Here is a 27078-nt window from a genome sequence, read left to right on the forward strand (position 1 = left end):
AAAAGGACTTGAGGACGACTCAAGTTTTGATATTTTTAAAGGTGTTTTAAAAAATAAAAAAGGATGTTTAAACTAATAAATTACTGTTCGAAAAATTAAAAAAAAAGATTTAACAAGTTGCTTCAGTTAAGGATAGCAACGATTTTCTTCGATCTTCGTACATAGGAATATTTTATATCGGTCCACACCTTCTTGTACCGTTCCATACAGAATTAAAGTTTTAAAAAATTTTAATCCTCATAAAATGCACAATATTTTACATTTAACATCGAACAATGCTATATTTTTACCAATATTAAGTTTAGTGTAAATATGGAACTGATCGGTCAACTCCTTCTGCAACTTCTCCACAAAAGGTCCATAATTTCAGTTAGCTGCATGGAGTATTCCTAGTCGAAAGCGTCGTCGACTCACATTCGGGAAAATACGTATAGAAAAATACAAAACGGCGTTAGAAAACACAAAAAGAAACATTTAAGAAAATTTATATTATCTCAAAAAACGATAAACAAAAACATCTGCTTTTAAAATTATGACGTTTCACAGTTGTTTCTGTGAATCTTTCTTAGATTTATTGTGTTTTTATTGTTTAAAGACGGTTTAATCCACTGTTTTTTTTTTTCGTTTAACGGGTATACGCTTCACTTAATGTGTATTTCCGTTATAAATGCCCACTCAACAAAGCACATGGTGTACAGCATTGCCAAACGCAAAAACAAGCAGTAAAATGCTTAATGAACGCAGCTCATCGGCATGAGTTATTGCCACAAACAAAATGTCATCTGTTTCTTTTTAAATTCAATAAATCTGGGAAATGTGGATATTTTCCTGCGATAAAGAATAGGCATTTGTAAATTTGCAAGATGTAGTATATTTTATGAATGTGTATATTTTGATTTCAGTTTAAAAGGAATGTTACTTTTTCCACGATTTCCTAACAATTTCTTGCAGCGTTGTAAGATTTACAAGAACTAAACATTAAAAGGTATTAAAATTAAAAATTAAAATTATTGTTTTTTTTCGAATATTTGTTCCGCATTTTGAATTTAACAATCCAAGGCACAAAACTGTGATTGTGGTATTGTTATTTACTATAACAATTTTCTATGTGGTTGTTGTTGCCCACACTTTTACCATTTAATTTGAGTGAAGTTTCTCTTTTGCTGATTTAATTTCACCATAAAATTAAAACTAACCGCCGTTTTCGCTCATATTGCAAATAGAAAAAAATTGTATAAAACTTTTAAAAATTATAAATTACATATAAAGAGTGCGTCGAATTTTAAACAAGCTAAGATCAATTCATAAGCTTGGGTCGGATATGCACAGGGCGAGACAAAAAACTGCAACAAAGTCAAACGCCACAATTTTTACATTTTTTTGAATTTTATTGAATGAAAGCAAAAATGTCGGAAATAGCATCAAATTTTAGAATAAGTTTACATTTGTTCGAATTGGTCACCTTTGGCACGAATTAAGGCCTTCAAACGGCAAATGAAACCGTCAGACGCTGCCCGAATGTTGCTCTGCGGTATTTAAGCTCGTTCCCGGCGAAGCGCTTGCTTGAGGTGATCGACCCTTTGGTATTTTTTAGTGACAACCTTGCTTTCCACAATACTCCAGACACAATAGTCCAACGGATTGGTATCCGAAGATTTTGGTGGCCATTGTGCGCTTTTTAACCATTCTTGGATGGCACGTGCTAAGTGCGATGATGCTGAGTCCTGTTGGAATGTCCAAGTTCAGCGTCCAAAATGTTTTGGGTGCCCAATACTTTAGTACACCCTCAAGAATATTTTCGCAAAAATATTCGGCATTTATTTTGATGCCACGGTCGATTAATACGATCGGAGAGCAACCATCGGCTGATATGGCGGCCCACACCATCACCATGACCGGCGCTTAAGTTTTAGTGGCCAAACGAAGGTGCACATTTTCAGCTGACCTCTTTGGCAAGTAAACATGATCCTTTTGTTTGTTTACAAACTGCTGGACAGCGAAGGTTTTCTCATCGGAGAAAACCAAATTCGGCAGTTCTCCACTTTCGGCCAAGCGAAGCAACTCTAGATATTTTGAGACTACCCCGAGCTCATTTTTTAATATTTGCCGAATAGAATATTGCGATATGTTCAGCTGACGAGCCATTTTTCGGCCACTGCGATTCGATTAAGTCGCTTCTTTACTTTTCGAACCATTTCTGCTGATGTTGCTGTTTTCTTCCGTCCACTTCCTTGACGTCGGGCTACACTACCAGTATCACGGTAGTACGAGACAAAAAAGATTTATTCACATTTAAATGCTGGAGTGCCCTAACGATAGCCACTTGTGGTTTTCCAGCCAAATATAAAGAATAAAGGAATGTTTTGGAAAATTCCTACCAAAATGCTTTTGTACGCTTGTAAACAATATAATGAGCGGTCACTGGAATAATTTTAACAGCTGTCGGACGAGTGACTTAGAAATGCAGCAGTCTGAAGTTGGTTACAGTTTTTTAATCCACCCTGTACATCTATAAGGCTGTACATGGAACTCGACATAAGTGTTTTAGAAATAATAGAATGTGCAAAGTATGAACCGAATCGAATACTACCTTCGAGAGATATCGTGCACCAATCAGCTAGACTGACAAAAAATGTTTGCATTTTCAAATAAAAAAAAAAAACAAAGTAAATATCTCAAGATAACATGGTCTAGACATTCGAAACTTAGTTGCAGATGTATAATTCAAAGTTTGAAAAATAACCAAAACTCGTTATTTTTTGTTCAAAATTGCGTCAAGACTTTCAAAATTTCGTTTATATGAAACGAATTCTCAGAAAATTATTAAACAAATCATTTATTAATTGAAGTACCTCAAATTTCTCTTATCCTGACGGGCCATTAATCAATATATTTAATTAATATTGACAAATAAAAACAAAACTTTATATTGCGATTACAAAAATACTGTAGTCATCAATGAAAAGGAGTGCATTCATAAGGTATCTTATCTGTGTGTCTTTTTTTTTTTTTTTTGAAAAGGTCAATATATGTTTTGAAAATAAAATAATTAATCTTATACATTTGGCAAAGTTGATATCTGTTTTCCTTTCAACTGCCTCCACCGTGATTGTAGCACCGACTATTTCGTTTTGAAAAATTCCCACCAAATGTAAAAAACCAAAATAATAAAATCATTTATGACGAGGATACCAAATATTTTCGAAATCTACGCCACGTGATGTATTTTGATAATTGTCACAATATAGAAAATAATTATTTTAAAGTTGTCATAATGATAACGGGAAAGCGTCAATCAAAACAATGGTAAAAAAATAATCAATACTCCGACAAGTAGTTGACTGGACTATTCACCTTTATACATATACATGTAGAATGGTGGCCTCAATAACTCTGACGTCTTCAGGTCGAGGGCGTTGAATCACATTTTTTTTTTTCAAAATTATACCTTTGACACAATATATTATTTTCAAAATTTATATTCATTTATCCATGTCAAAACTTTATAAAGGAAATATTTATCAAAAAATATTTTTCATTTCCTATATTTTCAAAAAGCATTTTGGTGAGAATTTTCCAGAAAAAAGTTATTCATGATGGAATTCAAGCGTGATAGTCTGATTTCTTTAGAGCACTCCATCATTTACATGTGTATAAATCTTTTATGTCTCGTATCATCGCTCGTTATCGTGATACTAATAACGTAGCCCGACGTCAAGGAAGTGGACGGAAGTAAACAGCAACATCAGCAGAAATGGTTCGAAAAGTAAAGAAGCTACCTGATCGAAACCCGCGTCGCAGTGACCCAAAAATGGAACATATCGCAATATTCCATTCTGCAAATATTGAAAAAATGAGCTCGGGGTAAAACCATTGAAATTCCAAAAAGTGCAAGAACTTACACCGCAAAAGAAGAAAATAGACTCAAAAGAGCTAAATAGTTGATTCGCTTGGCCGAAAGTGGTGAACTGTCGATTTTGGTTTTCTCCGATGAGAAAACATTCGTTGTCCAGCAGTTTGTAAACAAACAAAATGATTGTGTTTACTTGCCAATAAGGTCAGCTGAAAAAGTGCACCTTCGGTTGGCCACCGGAACTAAAGCACCGGCCATGGTGATGATGTGTCGATGGTCGTTCTCCGCTCGTAATAATCGACCGTGGCATCAAATTAAATGCCAAATATTATCGCGAAAATATTCTGGAGGGTGTATTTAAGCCTTGGGCATGCAAACATTTTGGCCGCAGACCTTGGACATTCCAACAGGACTCAGTACCCTCGAACTCAACACGCGCCACCCAAGAATGGTTACAACAAAATGAGGTTCCTCGCTTCCATTCCAGCACACAATGACCACCAAAATCTCCGGATACCAATCCGTTGGACTATTGTGTCTGGAGTATTTTGGAAACCAAGGTTGGCACTAAAAAATACCAAAGTGTCGAACACCTCAAGCAAGCGCTTCGCCGGGAATGAGCCAAAATACCGTAGAGCAAATCAATCTGAACTTATTCTAAAATTTGATGCTATTTCCTACATTTTTTGCTTTCATTCAATAAAATTTAAAAAAAAAAATGTAAAAATTATGTCGTTTGACTTTGTTTCAGTTTTTTTTACCTCACCCTGTATAATTGTTCTAGACCACCAGAAGATTTTATGTCGATTTTCCCATGTCCCTCTGTGGAAATCACTATAGCTTCCAAATGGAATGAAGTAGGAAAACTAAATTTCACTTGAATGTATTTTAGGTCTATAGAATTTTTGGCATAGAAAATTGTATCGAAATAAGTTTTCGTATAGTCCCCATATAAGTGTAACTCCAGATATTCGGTATTTTCACCGAAATGATTCTAAGAGTGCCACGTCTTAGCATAGCCACTACATAACGGTACCCACATTTTGAATAAACACCCTATTCACGAAAATGTTTTCAAATTCGGTATTTTTAATGGGTACCACTTCTTACAACAGAAAAATTTCTATATAGGTCCACGTCTTCGTATATATAGCCCCCATGTAACGGTACCTCCCTATATAATTTTAGCGACATTTTTTGACTGAATTATTTAAAAATTGGAATTTGGGTTGACAATTATTGTATAGAAAATAATCCACATAGAACATTTTCATATATCCTCTATGTTTTTACAAGCCCCTCCAGAACTAAAAACAAGGATTTTTTAACAAAAAATAAATAAAGGACCCCATCCGAAAATTCTATAAACACTGTTTTTTATGAAAACATTTCAAGAAACTTTGCAGATACTCTTGATCAAAAATATTGGGTTTTTTTTACAAAGTCTTCCGGCAAAAGGTAAATATTTTGAAATATTTCCAAGGACCTCTTGTACGAAAATCGTGGTTTTTAAGGAGTATTCTTATTTTAAGATATTTTTCGGACATGGATTAAAAAAAATCCGTTAAAACATGTGGGTTTTAAGAATATTTCTACAAGTTCCTTCTTTCAAGCGTTCATTTTTAAGACAATGTCCTCAAAACCACTGACCGAAAATCATGAGTATTTTTACAAGGCCGCCAGGACTAAAAGTCTTTTTACAAAAGAAATTCAAGAACATCCAGGCCAAAAAATCAAAAATTTCTTGTATAATTTATATTTTATTTCTATTTCTATTCTTAATATTTTTCATGCAAAGAAATAGAAGATTCTGTTGGAACCTTCTTTAAAGACTTTGTTGACAAGGTTTGCCTGTTGCTGCTATTCAATAAATTTTTTTTTATCAGATCTACATAAAAAAGTATATGCTTTGATGTTAAAAATACGCCCACGAATAGTTTTGTTTCCTCAAGAGTAATACCAAATACAAATATAGGTTAATTTGAACCCCATTATTTGCGATGATGCGAATTGTTGTATAAAAAAAAATTGCGTCTGTTATGCGATTAATAGTCATGCTAATAAAGATCGTGTGTCTCTGACCACATTAGCAGTCTTATGCTAATCAATATGTGTAAGTATCTATGGTAATAACCAACAAATATTGGCAAACACAATCAACTGTCAATCAAAACTGTTGTTGATCGATTAACATAGACGTCTACTATTTGATTTAAAAAAAAAAAATAAATAAATGTAAAATAATGTTTAAGTTGTTTGTTTTTCAAATTTTTATTTTGGATTTATTATTTTTCTTTCGTATAATGGAATTTTTTCTTATTTAGCTTATGGTTTACTACAAGTTAAGTAAGAAAAGAAAATTTGACATAGCATTTTATAAAAATGGTATGATATATGTTTTTGTTGTATTGTTTTTGTGGTGTATATAAAAATGTCTAGCGAATCGGCGTGTGCATGAAACATAGCACCACACAAATTTATCAAGGGTGGCACCAACGACACACATACATATCTCATCATGAATTTTACACTTTCGGCTTTTGCTAACATTTCAATGAATGAATGAATACCTGAATATAGTTATGTTAGTTGTTGTTGTTGGTTTTTTGTTTGTTAACAATTATTTTGTCTTGTATTATTGTTGATTGGTTACTGTTGCTTAAGAAGATGTTGGAGTTAAGTAACTGGGGTTGTTTTTTTTTTTTTTGTTGTTGTTCTTTAAGAAAATTTCAAAAGAATTTTCCAAAACCGTTAAAGCGGTTTTCTGTCCAAAATTTTGTTTACAATTGTTGTATATTGTAGTAAAATTTAAAAAAGAGTATGCCTAACATAAAAACATTGTTTTGTTTTGAAATAATCAAGAAATTTGGAAAAGGATTTAAGAGAATAAAACAGGAACAAAGGAACTGCTAGCGGGCACCATCAAAAACTGTTCACACCTTACGCCCATGCATTCGGGTTTGGGAGGAAATTTTATTGTTATTGTTATAGTTTGTCTTTGTGTTGATTTGAAATGCACGAGTAAAGGGTCAGTATTAAGATGTCCGTCCAATTTGATTTTGTCTTAAAAATAGAGAGTTGCTTAATGTGTTCTTGTTGTAGTTTGGAGGAGGTGTAGGTTTGCAATCACATCTGCGCTGCTAACAAACCCCCCGGGTTAGGAGTGTTGTTGTTGTTTTTTATCATCTTTTTATAAATCGGTTACCTACTAACTGAGTTGTTGTTGCTTTATAAAAAGAAGAGAGGTAGTTTTTGTATTCTAATCTGATTTATTTCTTCTTATTTTTGGCATTTTTGCCATCGGCATTATTCTCCACTTTTTGCTTCTTCTTTTGGGGTTGTGCCTCATCTTCTTCCTCTTCGCCATCCTCCTCTTCGTCAGACTCATCATCATCCATATCTACAACTTCGACTTCATCTTTGATGTTTTGGCCATGAATGTAAACGGGACCATTACCCTTGATCAGTTTGAAGACGGCAGATGTTTCATAGAATTCAATATCGGGATTGACGGCGCGAGTTTCACCAGCTTTTAAAACGGCAATGGGAATTTTCAAATTGTCTTTAATGGTATGGACCTGCAAAAGAAAATTGAGACATATATTAATTTATTGTTATTATCATCGATGCGCACTTAGAGTAGATAGATTAGGAAAAACATAAATCAAAATAAATTGGTGTAACAATAAAAAAGCAAGAAGAACTCCCCCATCTACATCATAAAACAATTTGCTTTTATTAGCTTTTCAACTCAACGAGGGAAACATTTTGATTACATTTGATAGATAAGGTGGTGGCGGTTATGTCAAGTGTTTGTGCAGCAGCGTCGACTGACACCTACTTCTACCCCCCAAAAACCCCATTATCACGTGTTTGCGTATCATGGTAATCATAGATTTGAAAAATGTAGGTTTATTTCATGTCAAACTAGATATGACTGGATAAACTTTCTTCATTTTACCCTTCTTTGAAGAGTGCAATCACCCTTGGTTTATGATATATATGATAAAAGTAGTCATATAAAAAATCTTCAAGAAAAAAATCAAGGCCAAAATGTTGGTTTCAAGGAAAATAACAAAATTGTAAAGCCAATCTTATTTTGTTTTGGAGATCTCCACACCCAAATTATAAAAACTTACCGAGAAAAATGCAAGATTGTTATTAACGTTATTCAGCAAAATTATATCTAAACAATTTGATTTTTAATTCATAAAAAACCCTAATAAAACGAGCAAAATTTCCAGAAAGTTTATAATTTGTATAGCATACTTCTAGGGGCAAATGAAAATCTGCTGACTTTAAAACTTCTTTTTAATGATAAGTATTCGGTTCGACCATGAACTATCATTCAAGCTGGACAATTAGCATGGAGGAGAAGTAGAAAGAAAGTCCAAAGAACTACTATTCCTCAATGGGTAAAGGTTCTCCCACGCATTTGAACGAAATAATTGTGGGGAAACCACGGCATTCTGACCAGTCTAAAAATTAATTTACAATGATAATAATCAAACCGCCTTCTGAAGAGAATTGCCTTATCAGCGTTTAAGCTTCTAGTTCTATTACAAACATGGATAACTTCCTACTACTAAGGGAAATACCATAAGACAATTTCTCACACAGAAGAACAAATGTTCGACCGATTCAGTCTCCTCCCAGTTTTGATCATTCCTACATTAGTCGGTGTAAGTCACCGCCCTACTTGGAAGTCATGGCCCATTTAATTTCAATAGAAATAATGGGTTTCTCCATTATAAAGAAAGCTTCTAAACTCGTAAGAGCTCTTTAAAATATTGACGCAGGACTTGTACTATATATGTCGATAGCTAGGCGACCCTTACGTCAAATCGCATACCATCTCTTCAAGAGCTATTGTTGATTGCAAATCAACTCAAATATAAGTAGATAACCTCGTCAAACATGTCAAACTTTGCTGGGATTTGCAGATCAACCACCAACACTTAGCTACCGTCGTACCCGGCTACATTAGCTGATGAAACGATAAGCAATTTATGGCGTTGTTCAATTACCATTAAGCTACTACCTTTCAAAGATGGCAGATGGAGTCTTTGTGTTAGACTTCCAAATCCAATAATTTCGTATGCTAGAACGGGCTCCGTTCTGTCTCCTAAAAATAGGGATTAAAAGTACAGAAAGGTCGGGCAGTTGCCTCGGATACCTTTCACCCCGGAGAAAAATGCGGAATAGAAAATGAAATATTAATAACATAGGTGTTAACTATTGATTGCTGCGGACAATATAAAGAGTCACATTAAGTTGCACAAACATCGGAACTTAAAAAAATATATGAAAATCTTACTAGTCTGTTGCAAATTTTTAAAACGAATCATTAGCCAATCACTGCGACAGTTCTGGAATGCTCTAGAAGAGGTTATATCGTTTGTCAAAATCTGTTGGGTCCCTTGACACTGCAACATATCTAGCAATGAATCGGCCAGACGCGGATCTAAAGATTGAGAGCTCAGTGAAGCCATCCTTATGTCACTTTTTCCAAGTACTGCATAAGCATTACATTGGGAGATTTCAACAGAACTGGCTAACTAGAAGGGGGTGTAGTGTCTCCAAAAAAATTTGGCCGGTGAACTCCGAAAGGAGATTAAGGTCACTTATATCCATGACAAAGCTGTACTTGAAGCTTGTGATAGGCCTAATTACAGAACACTGCAACATAAAGGCCATGATATCCAAATGGAGGGTGACGTCACTGAATACTGCAGGCTTTGTCAGGACGAGGAGGAAACTGAAACGGTGGGGCACTTACTCTGCCACTGCCCAACTCTTATAGGAGTGAGATAGAGGCTACTGGGTAAGCAAATTCTGCCAGACTTGTCCTCCCTCTCTGACATCGAGCCAGCGGCCATTCTTCAGTTAGCCAGAAGACTAAAATGGCTAAGGGCGACACGCTGATACACCGTGGATGCAAACCTACTACTAACTTCTCTACTTTTCATTCAGATTCTCGCTTCTTCACTATCCGTTATTCATTTCCTTCTCTTCTCTTTATTCTATTCTCCTATCTTCCTGAATTAGAATGAACACAATGGACCAATAGGTCTCGCAGTGGAGGGATTGTTTTTACAACCGCACATCCTTTAACCTAACCTAACCTAGCCAGACATTCCTAACTCCAGCCTAAAATATATTTTTCATACTTCTTGATTTATTTTTTTATCATTCATACATTTGTGTTGTATATGGCTGGAACTATTTTTAATTTCGTATAAACAAAATTGTAAGGATTGATAGAGATACGTTGTTGATATTCTCATATTTCAATAGCTTCCATTCGCTACCAAAATAAGCCCAAAACTTTCCATTTGAATTGAAAACATAAAAAAGCACACAAAAATACTTAATATTGTTTTATCTTTTTGTTGGAGAGAAATATTCATTGTAGACAATTATCGATATTGGCACTAAGTTAGTTATTCCTCAAGTTTAGTATTAGGTAATATTCAAAATTTTCCATTCGCAAACAACTTGTGAATACAACTTTCCATTTGATTTGTAATCACAACCATTAAAAATTGCCAAAATTTTCCATTCGCAAATTGAATATTCTAAAATTATTTCATATTCTTCACAACAAAAGCGGAAATATTAAACCTAACATAAATCTCTACTTGCAAAATTTTCCACTCAAAAACAGAATTTGCACAAAACATTTTCATTTAATAGGAAATTATTTATAATTTTTTGTCAAAAATCGTAAAAATTCTAAAAAAATCAATCTTACTTATGAATCGCTGTCATTTTTCTGCGTTTTTCCAATTTTTAATTTATAAAAACTCCCCAAAATTTTCCATTCGCAAATTGAATATTCTAAATTATTTTATATACTTCACAACAAAAGCGGAAATGTTAAACATAACATAAATCTCTACTTGTTCCATTTTCCTAACATTAATTTTACACAAATTCCCCAAAATTTTCCACTCAAAAACAGAATTTGCACAAAACATTTTCATTTAATACAAAATTATTTATAATTTTTTGTCAAAAATCGTAGAAATTGTAAAAAATGCATTTTCCCAAATTTTATTTTATAAAAACTCCCCAAAATTTTCCATTCGCTTGCTGGATTTGTACAAAAACTTTCCATTTCAACTATGTATATTTCATTTAAATCATATATTGTTAAATAAATAAACAAATTCTGGAAATATTGATTCATAGTAATTAAATCGAGGTCATTGTGAGTTGCATTTCCTTGAAAATACGAAAAACCCCCCAAAAATTTTCCACTACCTAACCGCATTTGCCCAAAAACTTTCCATTTCAACTGAATATATAATAAAATTCGCAAATGGTAATTTTCCATTGACAAAAAAAGTAACCGTTTTAAACACTGACTGATAATAAATACCACCACTTTGCTTTGGTTTAAACTAATTTGACAATTAACAAAATTCAATTTTTTTGATTTCGTTTTTTTTTTTCATTCCACCTACTAATAATGACATAAATATCGGTATGTATATCATCGTTTCAACATTCCCAAGGTGTATATTATCACACAAAAAACAATAAGTTCAAACCAATTGAATTGTGAAGAAAATTGGACAAGTGGTTAGATGGCAAGAAATAGATAATTTCAATTGGAATAACCCTATAGTCGCGATTGTACTCTGTTTATAAAACGAAAAACATACAAGCAGCCAAGTATGGAGGAGCCAAGCGAAGCACATTAATGTACAATTATTTAGTTGAAATAGAAATTAATTAGATTTTATAATACAGTGGAATCCGTGTAAGTGAAATTGATAAAGAATGTTACTAGTTTGGAGGCCCTTTGTAATTAGAAGACTTTTAGGAGGTTTTTTATGAATAAAAGGCATTTTATATACTTTTGAACACTCAGCAAAGTGTTAAATGCTAAAGAATCAAGTGGTTTCTGTTCACATCACCATCCTGCTGATCCGGCTAACGAGCAGACTATTTTGCATCTTGAGCATGTCTTCTGCAGTGGATATGGACACATTAGTTATTTATTTTTCTAGTCTACAAAGATAAATTTTAATCTTTTTTCCGATTCCGACACAAACAATTTTAAATGTGAAGAAAGTTCCTTTTTTAAGGGCAAGTAATACTTCATATTGAACTTTTAGCAAAGTCAATTTCGGCAGGTTCACACTTTTAATTATTTCTTTCACCATGTGAAGAATTTTATTTATTGTCAATTCAATTGTGTTAAAATTCCTCAAATTTTGGTCTTGGGTCGCCTGTCAGCTACAAATGTGATTAAAACTTAGTTATATTGGTGTAAATTTCAAAATCTCGACCTATTTTGGAAAATGTTGCGAGGAGGTTTTCTACTGACTTAACTTCCACAATATACTATTATAGCCACTTTGGCTGGAAAAGGGATCAGGACTATAACACACGTAAAATTGACAGATTTCGCTACATGTCTCTAAATGTGAATTTCCATCTAATCAGAACCTGAAACAATAAATATGTTCTGCACACGGAGGGTTTATGTTCTCTAAAAACCCAAAACTCCAAATAAGAAATAATTACAAGGAAAAAAGTGTAAAAAACATAAAAAATACTTAAAATGTTGGAGTACCGTTGAATGAGGTGTTTTCCCAATAGTGAACCCAAATTGGAAGCGATATGGGGCCATACCAAATATAGGATACATTCTGCAGGGGATGGTATTTGTCATCTGAGAATTTAGATTTTTATTAGAATATTCGTTTACAAGTTATTTAAAATTGGGAGGTACCACTATATGTGGACAGCCCAGACATTGAACCTATGCAGACACTTTTGTGAGGAGAGAACAGATTCAAAACATTAAAAATCAAGAGGTACCGCTATATATAGATCATTTCATATATCATAAAGTAAAGAGTAAAAAAGTTTGGACCGAATTTCATTTACGTATTTATATGTTGCAATGAAAAATACTCTTCACTATTCGGAAGGAACTTGCAAAATCATTTAAAGTACCTCTAAAACTTCCAAATATTCCGAATACAGTTATATGGGTATGTACGTGTACGAATTCCAAATAAGAAGTTCATATGATTCTGTTGTAGCTAAAATAATTCAGGTGAAAATGTGGCTTAAATCATTAAAATACCCAATATAGGGAGCTATTAGAGGTATATATGAAAACTATACGAAGTTGTGGATCTATTCATTAAACTTTCTATTATATGAAGTAGTACTCATTACGAACGCCAAGTACCAAATTTAAAACAATTCCGGCAAAAATCCTCATAAAAGTGTCTAATATAGGTAGGTACCCTTGTATGGAACCTATACGAAAACGTGGACCTCTATAGCCAAAGAAGGCGGTGGCTATTACGAACTCTAAATACAAAATTATTATAATTCTGTTGAAGAATGTCGCAAAAATTATGCAAATATCGAATTCGAGTGGTACACTGGGGCTACCTGAAAACGAGGAATTCCAAATACCAAATTTGAAACAATTCAGTTGAAAAGTGTGACTAACATCACCAACATATCGAATATGAGATATATATGAAAACTGTACCAAAATTGGAACTCATATAGACAGTTCTATGCAAGGATGTTTCCTACAGACTGGGAACGCTGCCAATTCGTGTTAAAATTTTAACTAAAAGGTAAAGTAGCAAGGGTGCTATAACAAAACGTGGACATATATAGCCTTTTGTCAATACCCAAAGTTCTACGGCCATAAAATACATCATCCATAATATGGTTGAGGGTATAAACTTTTGAGCCAAACTTCACTGTTATTTCAAAAAAAAATATACTTTTAAGGTGTTGCAATAGGAATGAAATATGGTAGTAAACTCAGAAATAAACAATTTTTATGTTTTTTCTATTTATATTTTATCCATTGGTCTCTCCGAAATGGGTTTGAATGGCATTTCTGGCTATGTCAGTGCTTTCTATATGTAGACAGGTGTTATTTTTAAATAAAATTGATATTCTGGGTCATATTCTTTAAAGTATTCAATGGAACGCGTGACCTCAGGATAGTGTCAATAAAGGTAACCAATCTATATAAGAACCTATTTTTGTTCGGGTCAACTCCCCTCAGATTCCTGTGCACTAAATTTGGTTGTTTTAATTTACCATTCCTATCTCATAATCATCTGTCATAACAGCACAGCAGTCCATCGGCGATTTCTTTTGTCGGCATAAAATCCAATTGTTTTTATTGCACACCACCATAATGTCCTATCGACAACAGTCTTTCCCTCAGTACCCCATTTTTGTGTTAAACTCAAGTACCTGTACCAAATTCCATTAATATGGAGTTGATTGTCTGAATTAAAAAAAAAACGATCATATGAAAAAAATACTAATCAATTCTTATCTATACCAAGAAAAAAAATAAGACAACAATTGATCAATGCAGAAATGAAATTATTAACAACAAATTATCAAATATGACGTTTTTTTGTCACCTTTATATTCTGATGAACATTATGATAATGGCGGGAGCTAGAGGGCTTGTCGAATATTATCAGTGATTGCTCTTAAAAAAAGTAAAGAAAAAATATGAAATGTTTGTTTGCTGTCGTGTAATCTATATGCTCTACTACTAGGCAATGTCCGGCGCTGCGGCACACGCTAACTCTAAACGCCAACAACAACAAACAGTCTCAAGCGCTGTTTCCAAAAAACCAAAAGTGACAACTTATCACAAGTGAATTCAGTCATTCATTCGGATTTTAAACGCGTTACAGAACGCTACAAAAAGCGCTCTGACTTCTGCCTGCTATTCAAACTGGACGAAAAAGATTGTTTCATTTATAAAATGGCAGACGATATTGAAGGTGTGCAAAAGTTTAATATTAATTAGTTAAATTTTAAATCCATCAAATGCATAAGTTTAAGAAAAAATTTAAATTATATTACTTTTTTAAACAATAGTGGGAATTTATTTAGCCGGAATCATATCGCTTGTCGGTTACATTGTAAAACGTGATTTTAATTTAGAAACGGAGTGCGTCGTTGTCAGTTGGAATTGTTTAAATAATTACAAATTGTTTTCGTTTGATGGCCACATTGCTTAGTATGGATAACCGGAAGATTAAATACAATTTGAAATTATTATGTAGTGCGATGAGAAGATTTAATTGTTTTGATTGTGAAGATGAAGCGATAAACTTTGACATGCACATGTACAATGAAACAGCAGACGTTTTTTTTTTGTTTTTGAAAATTATGCCAAGTGAAAATACAAAAGAGAAATAAGGAACCTGTTGCTAACTCTCTCTCCCTCAGTCTCTGACATCACAACAATAAGAGACGACACCACTTAATGATTCCAATGTCGCCGCCAGTTAGCCACTTACCAGCCGCGGTGGCACAGTGAGTGATAAACGTAATGAGTAATCAATATGAGTGTGCATCTTTTTTTTATTTGATTAAACACACCTATAACCGATTAATGTGATAAATTATAAAATTAAAAACAAATATTCGTCGGGAAAAATGTTATCATTATGAAAACAAGGACCTTTTGTGAAAAATGTACTTCAACGCACATGTGCCTTGCGCCTTACCTTAAAGTACACAAATATTGGCGCCATTAAAAAGAATGTAATATTCGTAATTAAAAAAAAACGATTTTACTTGAAAGATTCAATGAAATGAAAGTGAGGTTGAAGAAAATAGGGATTCTTAATTCATCGATTTTTTTTAAAAGATTTTATTGAATATGGACCTGGTGAGCGTCAAGGCGAAGTTGCTTTTTTAAAGAATTAAGTCGAGGCATTGTGAACGAGCTTAAGGGAGACTTTGTCTAAAGATTTCTATATTTATAGACAACCTCAAGGTCTCCTTACAAACAAACGGGACTGCAAATTTGTGATTCTGTTATTTCAAATAAAAATTATACTTTTTAAGGACTCGGATGAGGTGTTGGAATCATAAAAACATTTTTTAGATAGAAACACGTCTATCCTCGTAAACTCAAAAATCGCAACTTTTCTCCACGTCAGGGAGTTTCAGTCAAGGACTACTGAAGGCTTAAGCCATGGAATTTCAAAAAGAATTGTGAAAAAACGCGTTTGTAAAATTAAATATTGGACTTTTTATTCAAATTGTGGATTTTGCTCATGATTTTCTTACGAAAAAAGTCGAACTGAATTTTAAATAATCCTCTCTGTTCGTCCTTAGACCTTTATGTCTATTTCGATGGGCTAGATATCAGGGAATCAGGATACTCATTTGTTTTATTCAAATTGTGAATTTTAATCATGATTTTCTTGTGAAAAGGTCTATGGACGAACGGAAGGGATTAGTTAAAGTCGAACCTTAGGTAGTATTTTTAGATGGGCTAAATGTCGAGGAATCAGACACTCATTTGTTTTTTTTTTTTTTCTAGAATTTAGAAAATACTGAGCAAATAGTTTTTTTAATTGTAAAATATTCGATACCAATAATTAGGACTCAAATTGTGCATACTCAAAAAGAATCGCCGTAGTCTTGAATCATGGAACCCCCGCCGATGCCTTAAATCAGGCATTGTGAGAGAAAATTCATTAGCATTCATTAATTTTGTTGTGAAAGAATTTTATTTTTAAAAATTCAAGTTAGTTCCACAACTGAAATGTGAAATCATGAAATTTTAAAGGGTATTTAAGAAGCACCATTGGAGCCTTCAATTTTGACTCATCAGTTTATTGGGTCATCCTATCGTGATTCTTAGATCAAACCGGTCTTATATTCCTTGTACCTAGTGTTTCCAAGAGACATTTTTAACCAACTGTGATGTGAGACTTTTTTAAAGTAGCTGATATAATAGATTATCGGTGGTTCGGCAGATTTATCGATTGCGTCGTTCCCAACTTTTTGTGAACTCTCGCCTTTCAATATTTTTGCAATAACGAATGACACTCGATTTGATGGCATTTGACCTAATAGCTTTAAGGACCGTCTCTGGCTCTAGTTCTGTTATGCTATTGCAAAATTCTCCAACCATTCGGCTGTCTTCTTAATTGCCAGAATCTCTGCCTTAAAACGCTACAAATGTCATTCACTTTGTATGAGCATCTAATAATTGGTTTTAATTTAAAAGTATTTTAAAAGGACCACTGGAAGAAGTAGTACCATCCAGTCCAGGTTATTTTTTAATTTATCAGTTGTTGGGTATGGAAAATGATTTCCTTTGGGGAAGTGAATTTGCTGCTCTAGTGGGATACATAAACATTCGGATATGAGGCGTTCTGTCAGAAAGGCTTGGAATAGCGTTCAATTTGTTATTTTTTTAATTTATCAGTTGTTGGGTGTGGAAAATTATTTCCTTTAGGGAAGTGAATTTGCTCTAGTGGGATACAGAAACATTCGGATGTGGGGCGTTGAAATAAAAGAATTAAATTGGATTAAAAGATAAATTGGTTTGAGCCCAAAGTTGAAGCTGTCAATTATTACAGCATTAAGAATAATATTCAAATAAAAATATTTAATTCACTCTTTGTTTTACTATTGTGTTCAATTTGTGGGTGTTGGGAAATGTTTCGGTTATTTCGCCTGTTTCTTTACATTTTCCAATATTTTGTTTGATATCATCACCTGCGACATTACACATAATTAAAATTTCTCAATACTTGAATTGGAATTTCCCAAAAAATATTGTTTCCAAAGCAAACAACTCTTTCCCAAAAAAAACGTGAAGAAGTTTGAATAAACATTTCCAACCTCCTGTTTCTTGACATATCTTATCAATCAAACAACAAAAAATTTAGAAATCATAAAATATTTAAAATGTTACACTTCCCATATTATTATCATTTTCAAACAAATATTTACACAAGATTTATATTATTCAAAAGAAATATTAAACAAGTGTCACACATGCATGCAGCAGAGCACAATTAACACGCTTTGTTTGTAGGAATTTTTGTGTGGGTTTTGAGGAAAAAACGGGGCAACATTTTGAAATAACTGTAAGAACGACAGAGGACATTGACACAAAAAAATAAGAGGTATTGGGTTTTGATCAACGTTGATTTGGTCGCGGAAAACAGCGCAATATTTAAATACAAACATGTAAAGCAAATTGCGAGCATTGACACAAAAATATAAAGAATCAGTGGGTCACATAACGTCATATCATTAATCAAAAATAAAAACAAAAGAAAAAAATATTTCAAACTTTGGGAAAATTCCCAAAATTATAGGGATTTCAAAAATAAGCCCCCCTGATAACACACAAATTGATAGATTGTTTTTGGTATGCAAACTATTTCCATGAAATTAACTAAATTTCCAGTCAAATGGCGTAAAGTGAATAACAAAGAAACCGGCAATTATTTCATTACTGTTGGGAATCAACCATGTGCAGCAAAAATAATTATATTTTAATTAATTTTTTTGTTCTTTTATTGCTTTTCTTTCTTTTTGTAGCAAAATTATATCACGAGGATTTGCCAAACATTGGACGAATAGCAAAAAATCGCACCAAACAATGCTGCCAGCCATCGACATTGAAGAAGTTTCTACCAATTCTAGATTGGTTACCCAAATATAATTTCAGCTTTTTAATAGCTGATTTGGTAGCTGGTCTGACAGTGGGTCTTACCGCCATACCCCAGGCCATTGCATATGGCTCGGTGGCTGGTTTGCCAACACAATATGGTTTATATTCAGCATTTATGGGATGTTTTGTTTATATTGTATTGGGCACCTGTAAGGACATTACAGTGGGTAAGATGGAACAAATTTGTTTTCAAAAATATGAAAAATTAATTTTTTTTTTTTTGCATTTTCCAGGTCCCACTGCCATCATGGCTTTGATGGTACAAACCCATGTCACTGGCAGTGCCGACTATGCTGTATTGTTATGTTTTCTTTCGGGATGTGTCATCTTAATATTGGGCTTCTTAAATCTGGGCGTATTGGTGAGATTTATTTCGGTACCTGTGACGACAGCATTCACCACGGCAGCTGCCATCACCATTGGCAGTGGCCAAATAAATAATTTATTTGGCATTAAAAGTAAGATTAAATATAAAATCAAAGTTTTAATTAAAGCATTGCCTTTAATATTTATTTCTTTGTAAAGGTCCATCAAATGAATTCTTGGAATCATGGGAAAATTTCTTTACCCACATTAAGGAAGCAAGACTAAATGATTCACTTTTGGGAGTTATAACCCTAGTTGTGTTGCTGTTGTTGAGGGTGAGTGTTAGGATTTTTTAAGTCCAGAAGATAATGGATTATTTAAGGTGAGAATGCATAGAGGATTTTTTTCTGGTTTGAGTCATCTCTTGGTTTCTTTTTGTAATGGAACAAAAGACTAACAAAAGCAACTCAACTTCTATAGTTATTTTATGAAAAGTCAGAGATTTATCCTAGGAAGAATCCTTCTATTTATTTTCACTTTTAGGAACCGCTTCATACTTATTTTTTGAAGTCATTGTACATAATAAATTGTCTTGATTTTTTATATGTCCTAGCCAACATTTAATGTTTGTTCCCATTTCTTACAGAAAGTCAAAGACTTGCCATGCGGCTATAAAGTGTTGACAAAATACATTTCCCTATCACGTAATGCGCTGGCTGTTATCATTGGTATTGTTTTATGTTATTGCCTTAAAGACGGAGACAAACTACCATTCAGGGCTAGCGGTGAAATTACGAAAGGCATACCAGACTTCAAGTTACCACCATTCAGCACACCTGGTGAAAATGGTACAACATTGGGTTTTGGTGACATGGTTTCAAATCTGGGCGCATCTTTGGCTTCGATACCACTTATCTCGATTTTGGAGAGTATTGCCATTGCCAAAGCTTTTTGTGAGTATCACGTTAACATTTAAATGTGTCTGAAAAACTGATAAAATATAATTTCCCAAAATCTGTTGTTTTGCAGCCAAGGGAAAAATTGTCGATGCTTCACAGGAAATGATAGCTTTGGGTTGCTGCAATATTTTGAGCAGTTTCTTTTCATCGATGCCCATTACGGGTTCCTTTACTCGTACCTCGATCAATCATTCAAGTGGCGTTCAAACTACAATGGGTGGTGCTGCCACCGGTGTTTTGGTTCTCATGGCTTTGGCATTTTTGACCACCACATTTTCGTATATTCCCAAGGCCACATTGGCTGCCATTATTATATCGGCCATGATATTTATGGTTGAATATGAACGCATCTATGAAATCTGGAAATCTAAAAGTAAGTTGGAAAATTGCATAGACCTGTCAAAACAAAGTAAATTTAATTTGTCTCCATTTTTTAGAAATCGATATTATTCCCTTAGCCGTCACCGCCTGTGTGTGTTTGTTCTGGAGTCTGGAATATGGCATGGTCTGTGGTATTGCCGTCAATGCCATATTTATTCTCTACAAAAGTGCAAGACCCAAAATTCAAATCCATTTGGAAAAAATTAACTCCACTCCCGTTGCCATTGTGGAAGTCCAAGAAAATCTTTGCTATTCTTCAGCAGAATATTTGAAATCCAAATTGATTAAATTTGTGGCAATACAGGGTGATGGTATTGTTAAACTTGTTGTAATTAAAGGAGAAGAAATTACCAACATAGATTCTACTGTGGCCATGGTAAGTATAAATATATCTCAATTTTGATGTGTTTGCAATAATTGAGTTTGTTTTCATTTTTCTAGAACATCATCTCCCTCAAAGAGGATCTCTCAATGTTGAATTGCGATTTGATTTGTTGGAATTGGAATTATGAGGCAGCTGGTGTTGTTTGCCGTCTGCACAAAAAAGAAAGATCAATGTTTAAATTTGGCAAATCATTGGAAGATGTTGTCACAGATATGGCAGAAAGTACAACCTTACAATTAGATACTGTTAATGAGGACTAGTACTCTTAAGAACTGTTTAAAAAATTTCTAAAATCTTGTTTTTGCACATATTCAGACCGATTTTAAATATTTCTTGGGATAACATTTCCGAAATTTTGTATATTAAATACTCTCCATATTTAATGTTTTCGAAAAATTCCTTTCAATTACAACTTCTGTCGTCCAAAGGCAGGAGTGGCACCTACAGGGGAAATTTTCTTTATATTTGAGCATATTGTTTTGTATATATGTAAGATCCATAATTTTAAGATGTTCCGTTTATTGTTATTGTTACGAAAAAAGACTGTTGAAACAATAAGTTATTGTTATGAAATAAAACGATTTTAAATGATAGCATTATTCCTCTTATAAGCTTCATGGTGACAACATACTACTCTAGAATCAATTCAGTAAAAAATTTTGAAGGCAAATATTCCAAATAGCTTCAATTAAGACAGCTTAGACAATTTGTGAAATTCAGGCTCAGATAAGATCAAATGGGATAAATAATATATCACTGTTCACAGAGTGCCATTTCAAATAAACAGATAATTATGGACTATTTTGGTCTTTCTATGTACGAATAATAAATAAATTAATAAATGGTCTGGTTTAGACTGATCTTAAAAGTTTGAACAAGTAAAAAAGCTGTAAGTTCGGCCGTGCTGAACTTTGCATACCCTCCACAATTTGGAACAAATTTGGCGATTTTCAAAAAAAAAAACCGTTAAAAATTCTGTTAAAATCTGTTCTGTTAAAAAATACCAAATGTAGCCGTAATATTAGGGTCTAAACGACAATATTTAAATGCGAAACTTAAAAAAAATCGGTGAATAATGTAGCTAAAATCAAAAATATAGGTAGGTACTATTATATGGGGCTATACCAAAATGTGGACCTGCCTTAGGCTGTAGTATCTATTACGAACTTCAAATACCAAGTTTGAAAGAATTCCGGTGAATAATGTCGCTAAAATCGACAAAGTACCGGATATCGGGAGGTACCATTATATGGGGGCTATACCAAAACGTGGACCTACATAGCCCATTTTCAATACCAAGTCCTGCAGACATAATATACATTTGAGTAAAATTATATGAATCTATTTTATTTCGTTCGGAAGCTAGAGTGATTTCCACAGACGGACATCGCCAAATCGACATAGAATTTTGTGCTGATCAAGAATAAATGTATATTTCGAGGTGTTACAAACGGAATGACATACTTAATATACTCTCCATACAATGGTGGAGGGTATAATTAAAGGCCATATTTGAGTTAGGCAATACTAGTTTACAGTTCAGTAAACCAGTTTCTAAACATATGAGTGATTTCATCAATTTCATATACATTCACATCACTCATACGCAGAGTTCTCACACAGAAGAGCGGAGTCCACGAAGCTAGATAAGAAACTAGTTCGTTCGATCGCTCTAGAATTGACCACAACTGTAGTCCCTATTTATTATTCAACAGGTAGTATGGAAAATATATTATAAAATTATTATAGCATACTTTTAGGCATGCTAGTGAACCGGTTGAGCTCTGATAGAGCAAAAGGTCGATTTGAAATCTTGTTCAGTATCTTCTCCTGTGCTATATTAAAGTTCGTTCGCATTTGATTCCAATTATATTTTGTTTGGTTTAGAGCCTTTTGACAAATATACATAATAACGTATTACCCTACAGAAAAGGTTGTTTAATTTGTTATAATGTATAAAGGTTCAAACTTACTTGTTTAATTATACATTTGATTTAATTTGCTAACAGAAGAGCATATATATGGCCAATTAATTTGTTTATAGTAAAACACACTCTTATAATGTAGTCATATTTCATGAAACATGTGACCATAGCAATGTTAGAATTGGTGTACTTCACATTAGTAACAATGACGAATCAGTGATCTAGTTGAATAAAATTGCGTTTTATTATCTTTACAATTACCCTTTGAAATTTTGTCTTTTGATTACACTTAATGTTTTTCCCCCAATTGATTACATGGTTCTTATCGCAATGTATAGATATTGTATTAAATGTTTCGTTTATTTCATAAAAAATGGAATAAAAATTTTTACTTTAATTTGAGCAAGGAAAATTTGAGGTGTACAACATTTATAAGGGTAACTATAACATTCCAAATGGTTGGAAACACAAGTGGAGAGATGCACTTGTGGGTAAAATTCAATACACAAAAAATGGGGAACTGTGCTTGGATCCTAAAGATTAATGATCAACAGATATCCTACTTTAGCACTATTAAAGGGTGCAATGAAAAAACTGCAACCAACTTCAGACTGCTGTCATTTCTAAGCCACTCGTCCGACAGCTGTTAAAATTATTCCAGTGACAGCTCATTATATTTTTTACAAGCGCGCAAAAGTATTTTGGTGTGAATTTTCCAGAAAAAGTTATTCGTGATGGAATTCAAGCGTGATCACATATCACGACAGCTTGGGAAACCACAAGTGGCTATCGTTAGCTATCATTCAATGTGAATAAATATTTTGTGTCTCGTATCGTGATACTGGTAGCGTAGCCCGAAGTCAAGGAAGTGGACGGAAGAAAACAGCAACATCAGCAGAAATGATTTGAAAAGTAAAGAAGCTACTTGACCAAAACCCACCTCGCAGTTGAAAATGTTATAAAATGAGTTAAGGGTAAAACCGTTGAAATTCCAAAAAGTGCAAGAACTTACACCGCTTTCGCTTGGCCGAAAGTGGTGCACTGCCGAATTTGGTTTTCTCCAATGAGAATATATTCGATGTCCAGCAGTTTGTAAACAAACAAAATGATCGTGTTTACTTGGCCAAAGAGGTCAGCTGAAAATGTGCACATTCGGTTGGCCACCAGAAATCAAGCGCCGGCCATGGTGATAGTGTGGGCCGCCATAACAGCCGATGGTCGCTCTCCGTTCGTATTAATCGACTGTGGCATCAGAATAAATGCCGAATATTATCGCGAAAATATTCTGGAGGGTGTATTAAAGCCTTGGGCACTTTATCGTTTGGGCCGCAAACCTTGGACATTCCAACAGGACTCAGCACGCGCCACCCAAGAATGGTTACAAAATGAGGTTTCTCGCTTCATTTCCAGCGCACAATGGCCACCAAAATTTCCGGATACCAATCCGTTGGACTATTGTGTCTGAAGTATTTTGGAAAGCAAGGTTGGCACTAAAAAATACCAAAGTGTCTATCACCTCAAGCAAGCGCTTCGCCGGGAATGGGCCAAAATACAGCAAAGCAATATCCGGGCAGCGTGTGACGGAGATCAAATCTAAACTTATTCTAAAATTTGATGCATTTCCGACATTTTTGCTTTGATTCAATAAAATTAAAAAAAAAAATGTCAAAATTATGGCGTAAAATCACGTACATCGCATCCGATTGAAATACAATTGCGGCGTCTTTTTATTAAATTAAATCTAAAAGGCAGAAAGATCTAGATTCTCAGTTTCGTGATAGCCTAAGCTCTTTTCTAAGGGATAGGTAAAAAACAAAGCTTTAAGCAAGATATTTTTTTCTACTTTAACCATTTAAATAATTAAAGGTAGAGCCGTTACCGTAATTGCTACGGTTAAGGTTGACTAAATTTCCTGTTGGTAGAAGTAACACTCTTCCCTTGGAATAGAAAGTAATACGTCAAGATATGCAACGTGTTACTTAGACAGATAAACAAAATAGATTGAATACAGTTCTTCAATAAGATCCAATCCTGTCCATTGGTTGCCCATTGAAGATATATCTGTCCAGCGCATCTTAGATAACTACGCACTACACTGCATTAATTTGTAATTGCCATGACAAGTTTACACCACTCATTCTTGAAGATCGGACTTGGCAGTATGTAGAAGTAGCTCCTTTTTAAACTCAAAACAGAATACAGAAAGCTTATATTTTCAGATGCAATTGCATAATTATAAATTCGGGTATAGGGGCCCTAAACGTATTAATTTTGTTTCAGTTGGACTTTTATAAATCTAGAACTTTTTATAAATCCACATAACGGTAGAATGGGGCCTAATAGGTGAAGCAAAAAGCTGGTGTAACTTTTCAAAGTGACGCCACAAGTGCTAATGACTTTTCTGCATCCCGAGTTATTGGTTTTCAATTTATTAACTTGAAAGTCAAAGCTATCCATTCCAGCCCCGCTGAGTTCATTTATGTTTATATAGTTTATACTAGATTCGAATACCCCTTGTTCCATTTTGTTGAAAAAAAAATGGTTGAAATTTAATCTAGGGCTAGATCCAGTCTTAATCGACATTTCCTAATACAGTTTTTGACACAAAATTTTGATGTGCATATCGTAGGTGGTATGGATTTCCAAAGGAAACCCATTTTCTCAATTTCGAATCGATTTCTATTAATTGATCTTTTTTACTCCCAATATCCCTACATTCTTATCCTTTCCGGTGTGGTATCCTGCAGGAAATATCAGCAATTTCACATCAAAACTAAATTGATATGCCTACATTGTTTGGTTCATTTAGGGGCTGTGGTTCTTGGGTATGTATGTAGCATTGAATATATATGTAATGTTATCAAACAATATTCGTATATGTACAACTCGTAACACTGTACTTGACGACCTTGAACTATGCACATTTAATTGATGTACCCTAATTATTGTTTATTCTTTTAATGTCTCTCTACATTTTCAATATGTAAATATTTTCATTATGTTTAATCCTTTATAAATTTCCACAAACATACACGCACATTCACTTTTCTCCACCTATTTTTGGAGGCAATCCATTTTTCCCCGGACTGCCTGCTACCGGCCGGCCGGCAAACAACAGACAGCAGTAGTTTGCGTGGTGGTGGTAGTAAAGTGATATAGAGAAGACATATTAATGACGCTTTTTTTCTGTCGCCGCTGGTGTTTTTGTTGTTGTTGCTGCTGCTCTAGAGTACATTGTACAGACATGTGTTTTAAATAATGGTACACACAAAAAAGTATTATATACTTTAACAAAAAACACGTCTAAATGGTACTAACACAAAAACAAAAGCAAAAAAATACATATCAGCTTCTAACAACCAGTGAATTAACCTAACTCTGATTTCAAACATCTCTTGAAGGTTATAATCGAAAAGGTTTCCGCGACGACATGAAATGCTTTTAAGTCTAGCTTACCTCGACAACATTGAATTCACCCTCTTTGGCTTCAGCACCCAAAAGAATTTGTCTGACAATTAATTTTTGGCCGCGGGGGAAATCTATATCGTTGGACAAAACTTCCCATTCAACTTTGCTGCCTTCGCCGCTCAATGTAACACCTGGAAAAAAAGATAGCTTTAAATACTGCACTCATGTGAAAAAATTAAAGTATCCAAAAATGACATCAAGTTTTGAAAATTGCATTTTCGCGACAAACCAACCGCCATTTTTTGCACGCTCTATAACTTGTGCAATTTGTCGTCATTTTAATCCAATACATATGCCATTTTATTGGGCAACATCTTTTTTGAAATATTTACCATAGAATGATTCGTCAGACATTGTGATTCTGTGGATTCTTTTGGATTAGTTTATTATGTAGCTGGGTATTCACGCGTCACTCACTCGTGTTTTTGCACAGAAAAACCGAATTTCTTTCTTTTTTGTTTAAAGAGACAGCAAGAAGAAGCCGGCGTAGTGGTGACAAACAATCGATGATGCTATCGTAATAATCGATATTTTATCTCCAGTGTCAATATCAATTGACAGTTTTTTGCCAATCGAATAACACCGTATATTTTGTAATACAATGTTCTCATTGACATGTGAATGCGATCGTAGTAGCATACATGACACAATTAAAGAAGGTAAAAAAGTGAGTTAAAAGTTAACCCCTAAATACAATTTTTTTTCTTTTGTTGCCCTTATTTTGTCAAAACATATACACATTTTGTGTATGTATGTATGTGTATTGTTTTGTGATAAAAATATAATAATTTCAAATTATTTCAAATTCGGTTGCAAAACAAATGCATATTTTCGATGGTAATAAGCAACACAATGTACGATTTGGGGATAAAATTGTATTGTCCTAATATTTTAGATACAATATTGTAGAATAACCCCAACATTCCTTTCTACTACTTTCTACTTTCGCGGATTTTCCCCAATATATGAATTTTGTTTAAAAAAATAAACAAACCAACTGTTGCATATTTAAAAGTCTATTTGACACTATAAGACTCCAGCACAGAGTTGCATTTTTCTCATACACATTTTTCTTCATACTTAAATTAAACTTGTAATAATGAAAAACGATTTATGTGTCCGACAACATCATTTTTTATCTATCGGAAAGATGTAAAGTGGCCCGTACTTGGTCAAAATGCATGACATCAAAATCATGCACTTGTGCATGAAGCCTTCAGCGCACATGGTATATGCATTCATTTTGCTTTTTATTTCGTGCTGTGACATCCCAAAGCGCTGACAACTCA

The 27078-nt window shown here is 33.8% G+C and overlaps 2 protein-coding genes across 3 annotated transcripts; one reads left to right on the forward strand and one right to left on the reverse strand.

Moving 5' to 3' along the window:
- Positions 1-6248: 6248 nt before the first annotated feature.
- On the reverse strand, positions 6249-26305 carry LOC101893230 (nucleoplasmin-like protein). Its single transcript, XM_059118943.1, has 3 exons — positions 26122-26305; positions 25778-25920; positions 6249-7431 (listed from the first exon to the last, which is right to left on the reverse strand). The coding sequence occupies exons 1-3, from the start codon at positions 26141-26143 to the stop codon at positions 7123-7125; spliced, it is 474 nt and encodes a 157-aa protein (XP_058974926.1). The 5' UTR covers positions 26144-26305; the 3' UTR covers positions 6249-7122.
- On the forward strand, positions 14526-20989 carry LOC101891064 (sodium-independent sulfate anion transporter). 2 transcript variants are annotated; one of them, XM_005185332.4, is made up of 8 exons: positions 14526-14655; positions 18233-18532; positions 18599-18823; positions 18891-19006; positions 19318-19624; positions 19701-20003; positions 20068-20387; positions 20453-20989. In XM_005185332.4, the coding sequence occupies exons 1-8, from the start codon at positions 14637-14639 to the stop codon at positions 20654-20656; spliced, it is 1794 nt and encodes a 597-aa protein (XP_005185389.2). In that variant the 5' UTR covers positions 14526-14636; the 3' UTR covers positions 20657-20989. The 2 variants fall into 2 exon arrangements, with proteins under 2 accessions (XP_005185389.2, XP_058974915.1); XM_059118932.1 differs by lacking the exon at positions 14526-14655 and adding an exon at positions 17832-18059.
- Positions 26306-27078: the final 773 nt, after the last annotated feature.

Source organism: Musca domestica, unplaced genomic scaffold, assembly GCF_030504385.1.
Source record: "Musca domestica strain aabys unplaced genomic scaffold, Musca_domestica.polishedcontigs.V.1.1 1, whole genome shotgun sequence".
NCBI lineage: Eukaryota > Metazoa > Arthropoda > Insecta > Diptera > Muscidae > Musca > Musca domestica.

Bases quoted from the DNA above. Each gene is read 5' to 3' on its own strand.
- LOC101891064 (XM_005185332.4), top strand. The intron at 19,625-19,700 runs GTGAGTATCACG...GTTGTTTTGCAG, and splicing joins TGCCATTGCCAAAGCTTTTT to CCAAGGGAAAAATTGTCGAT. The intron at 20,388-20,452 runs GTAAGTATAAAT...TCATTTTTCTAG, and splicing joins TAGATTCTACTGTGGCCATG to AACATCATCTCCCTCAAAGA.
- LOC101893230 (XM_059118943.1), bottom strand. From the start codon at position 26,143: ATGTCTGACGAATCATTCTATG. The intron at 25,921-26,121 runs GTAAATATTTCA...CTTTTTTTCCAG, and splicing joins GTCTGACGAATCATTCTATG to GTGTTACATTGAGCGGCGAA. The intron at 7,432-25,777 runs GTAAGCTAGACT...TTTCTTTTGCAG, and splicing joins GTGAATTCAATGTTGTCGAG to GTCCATACCATTAAAGACAA.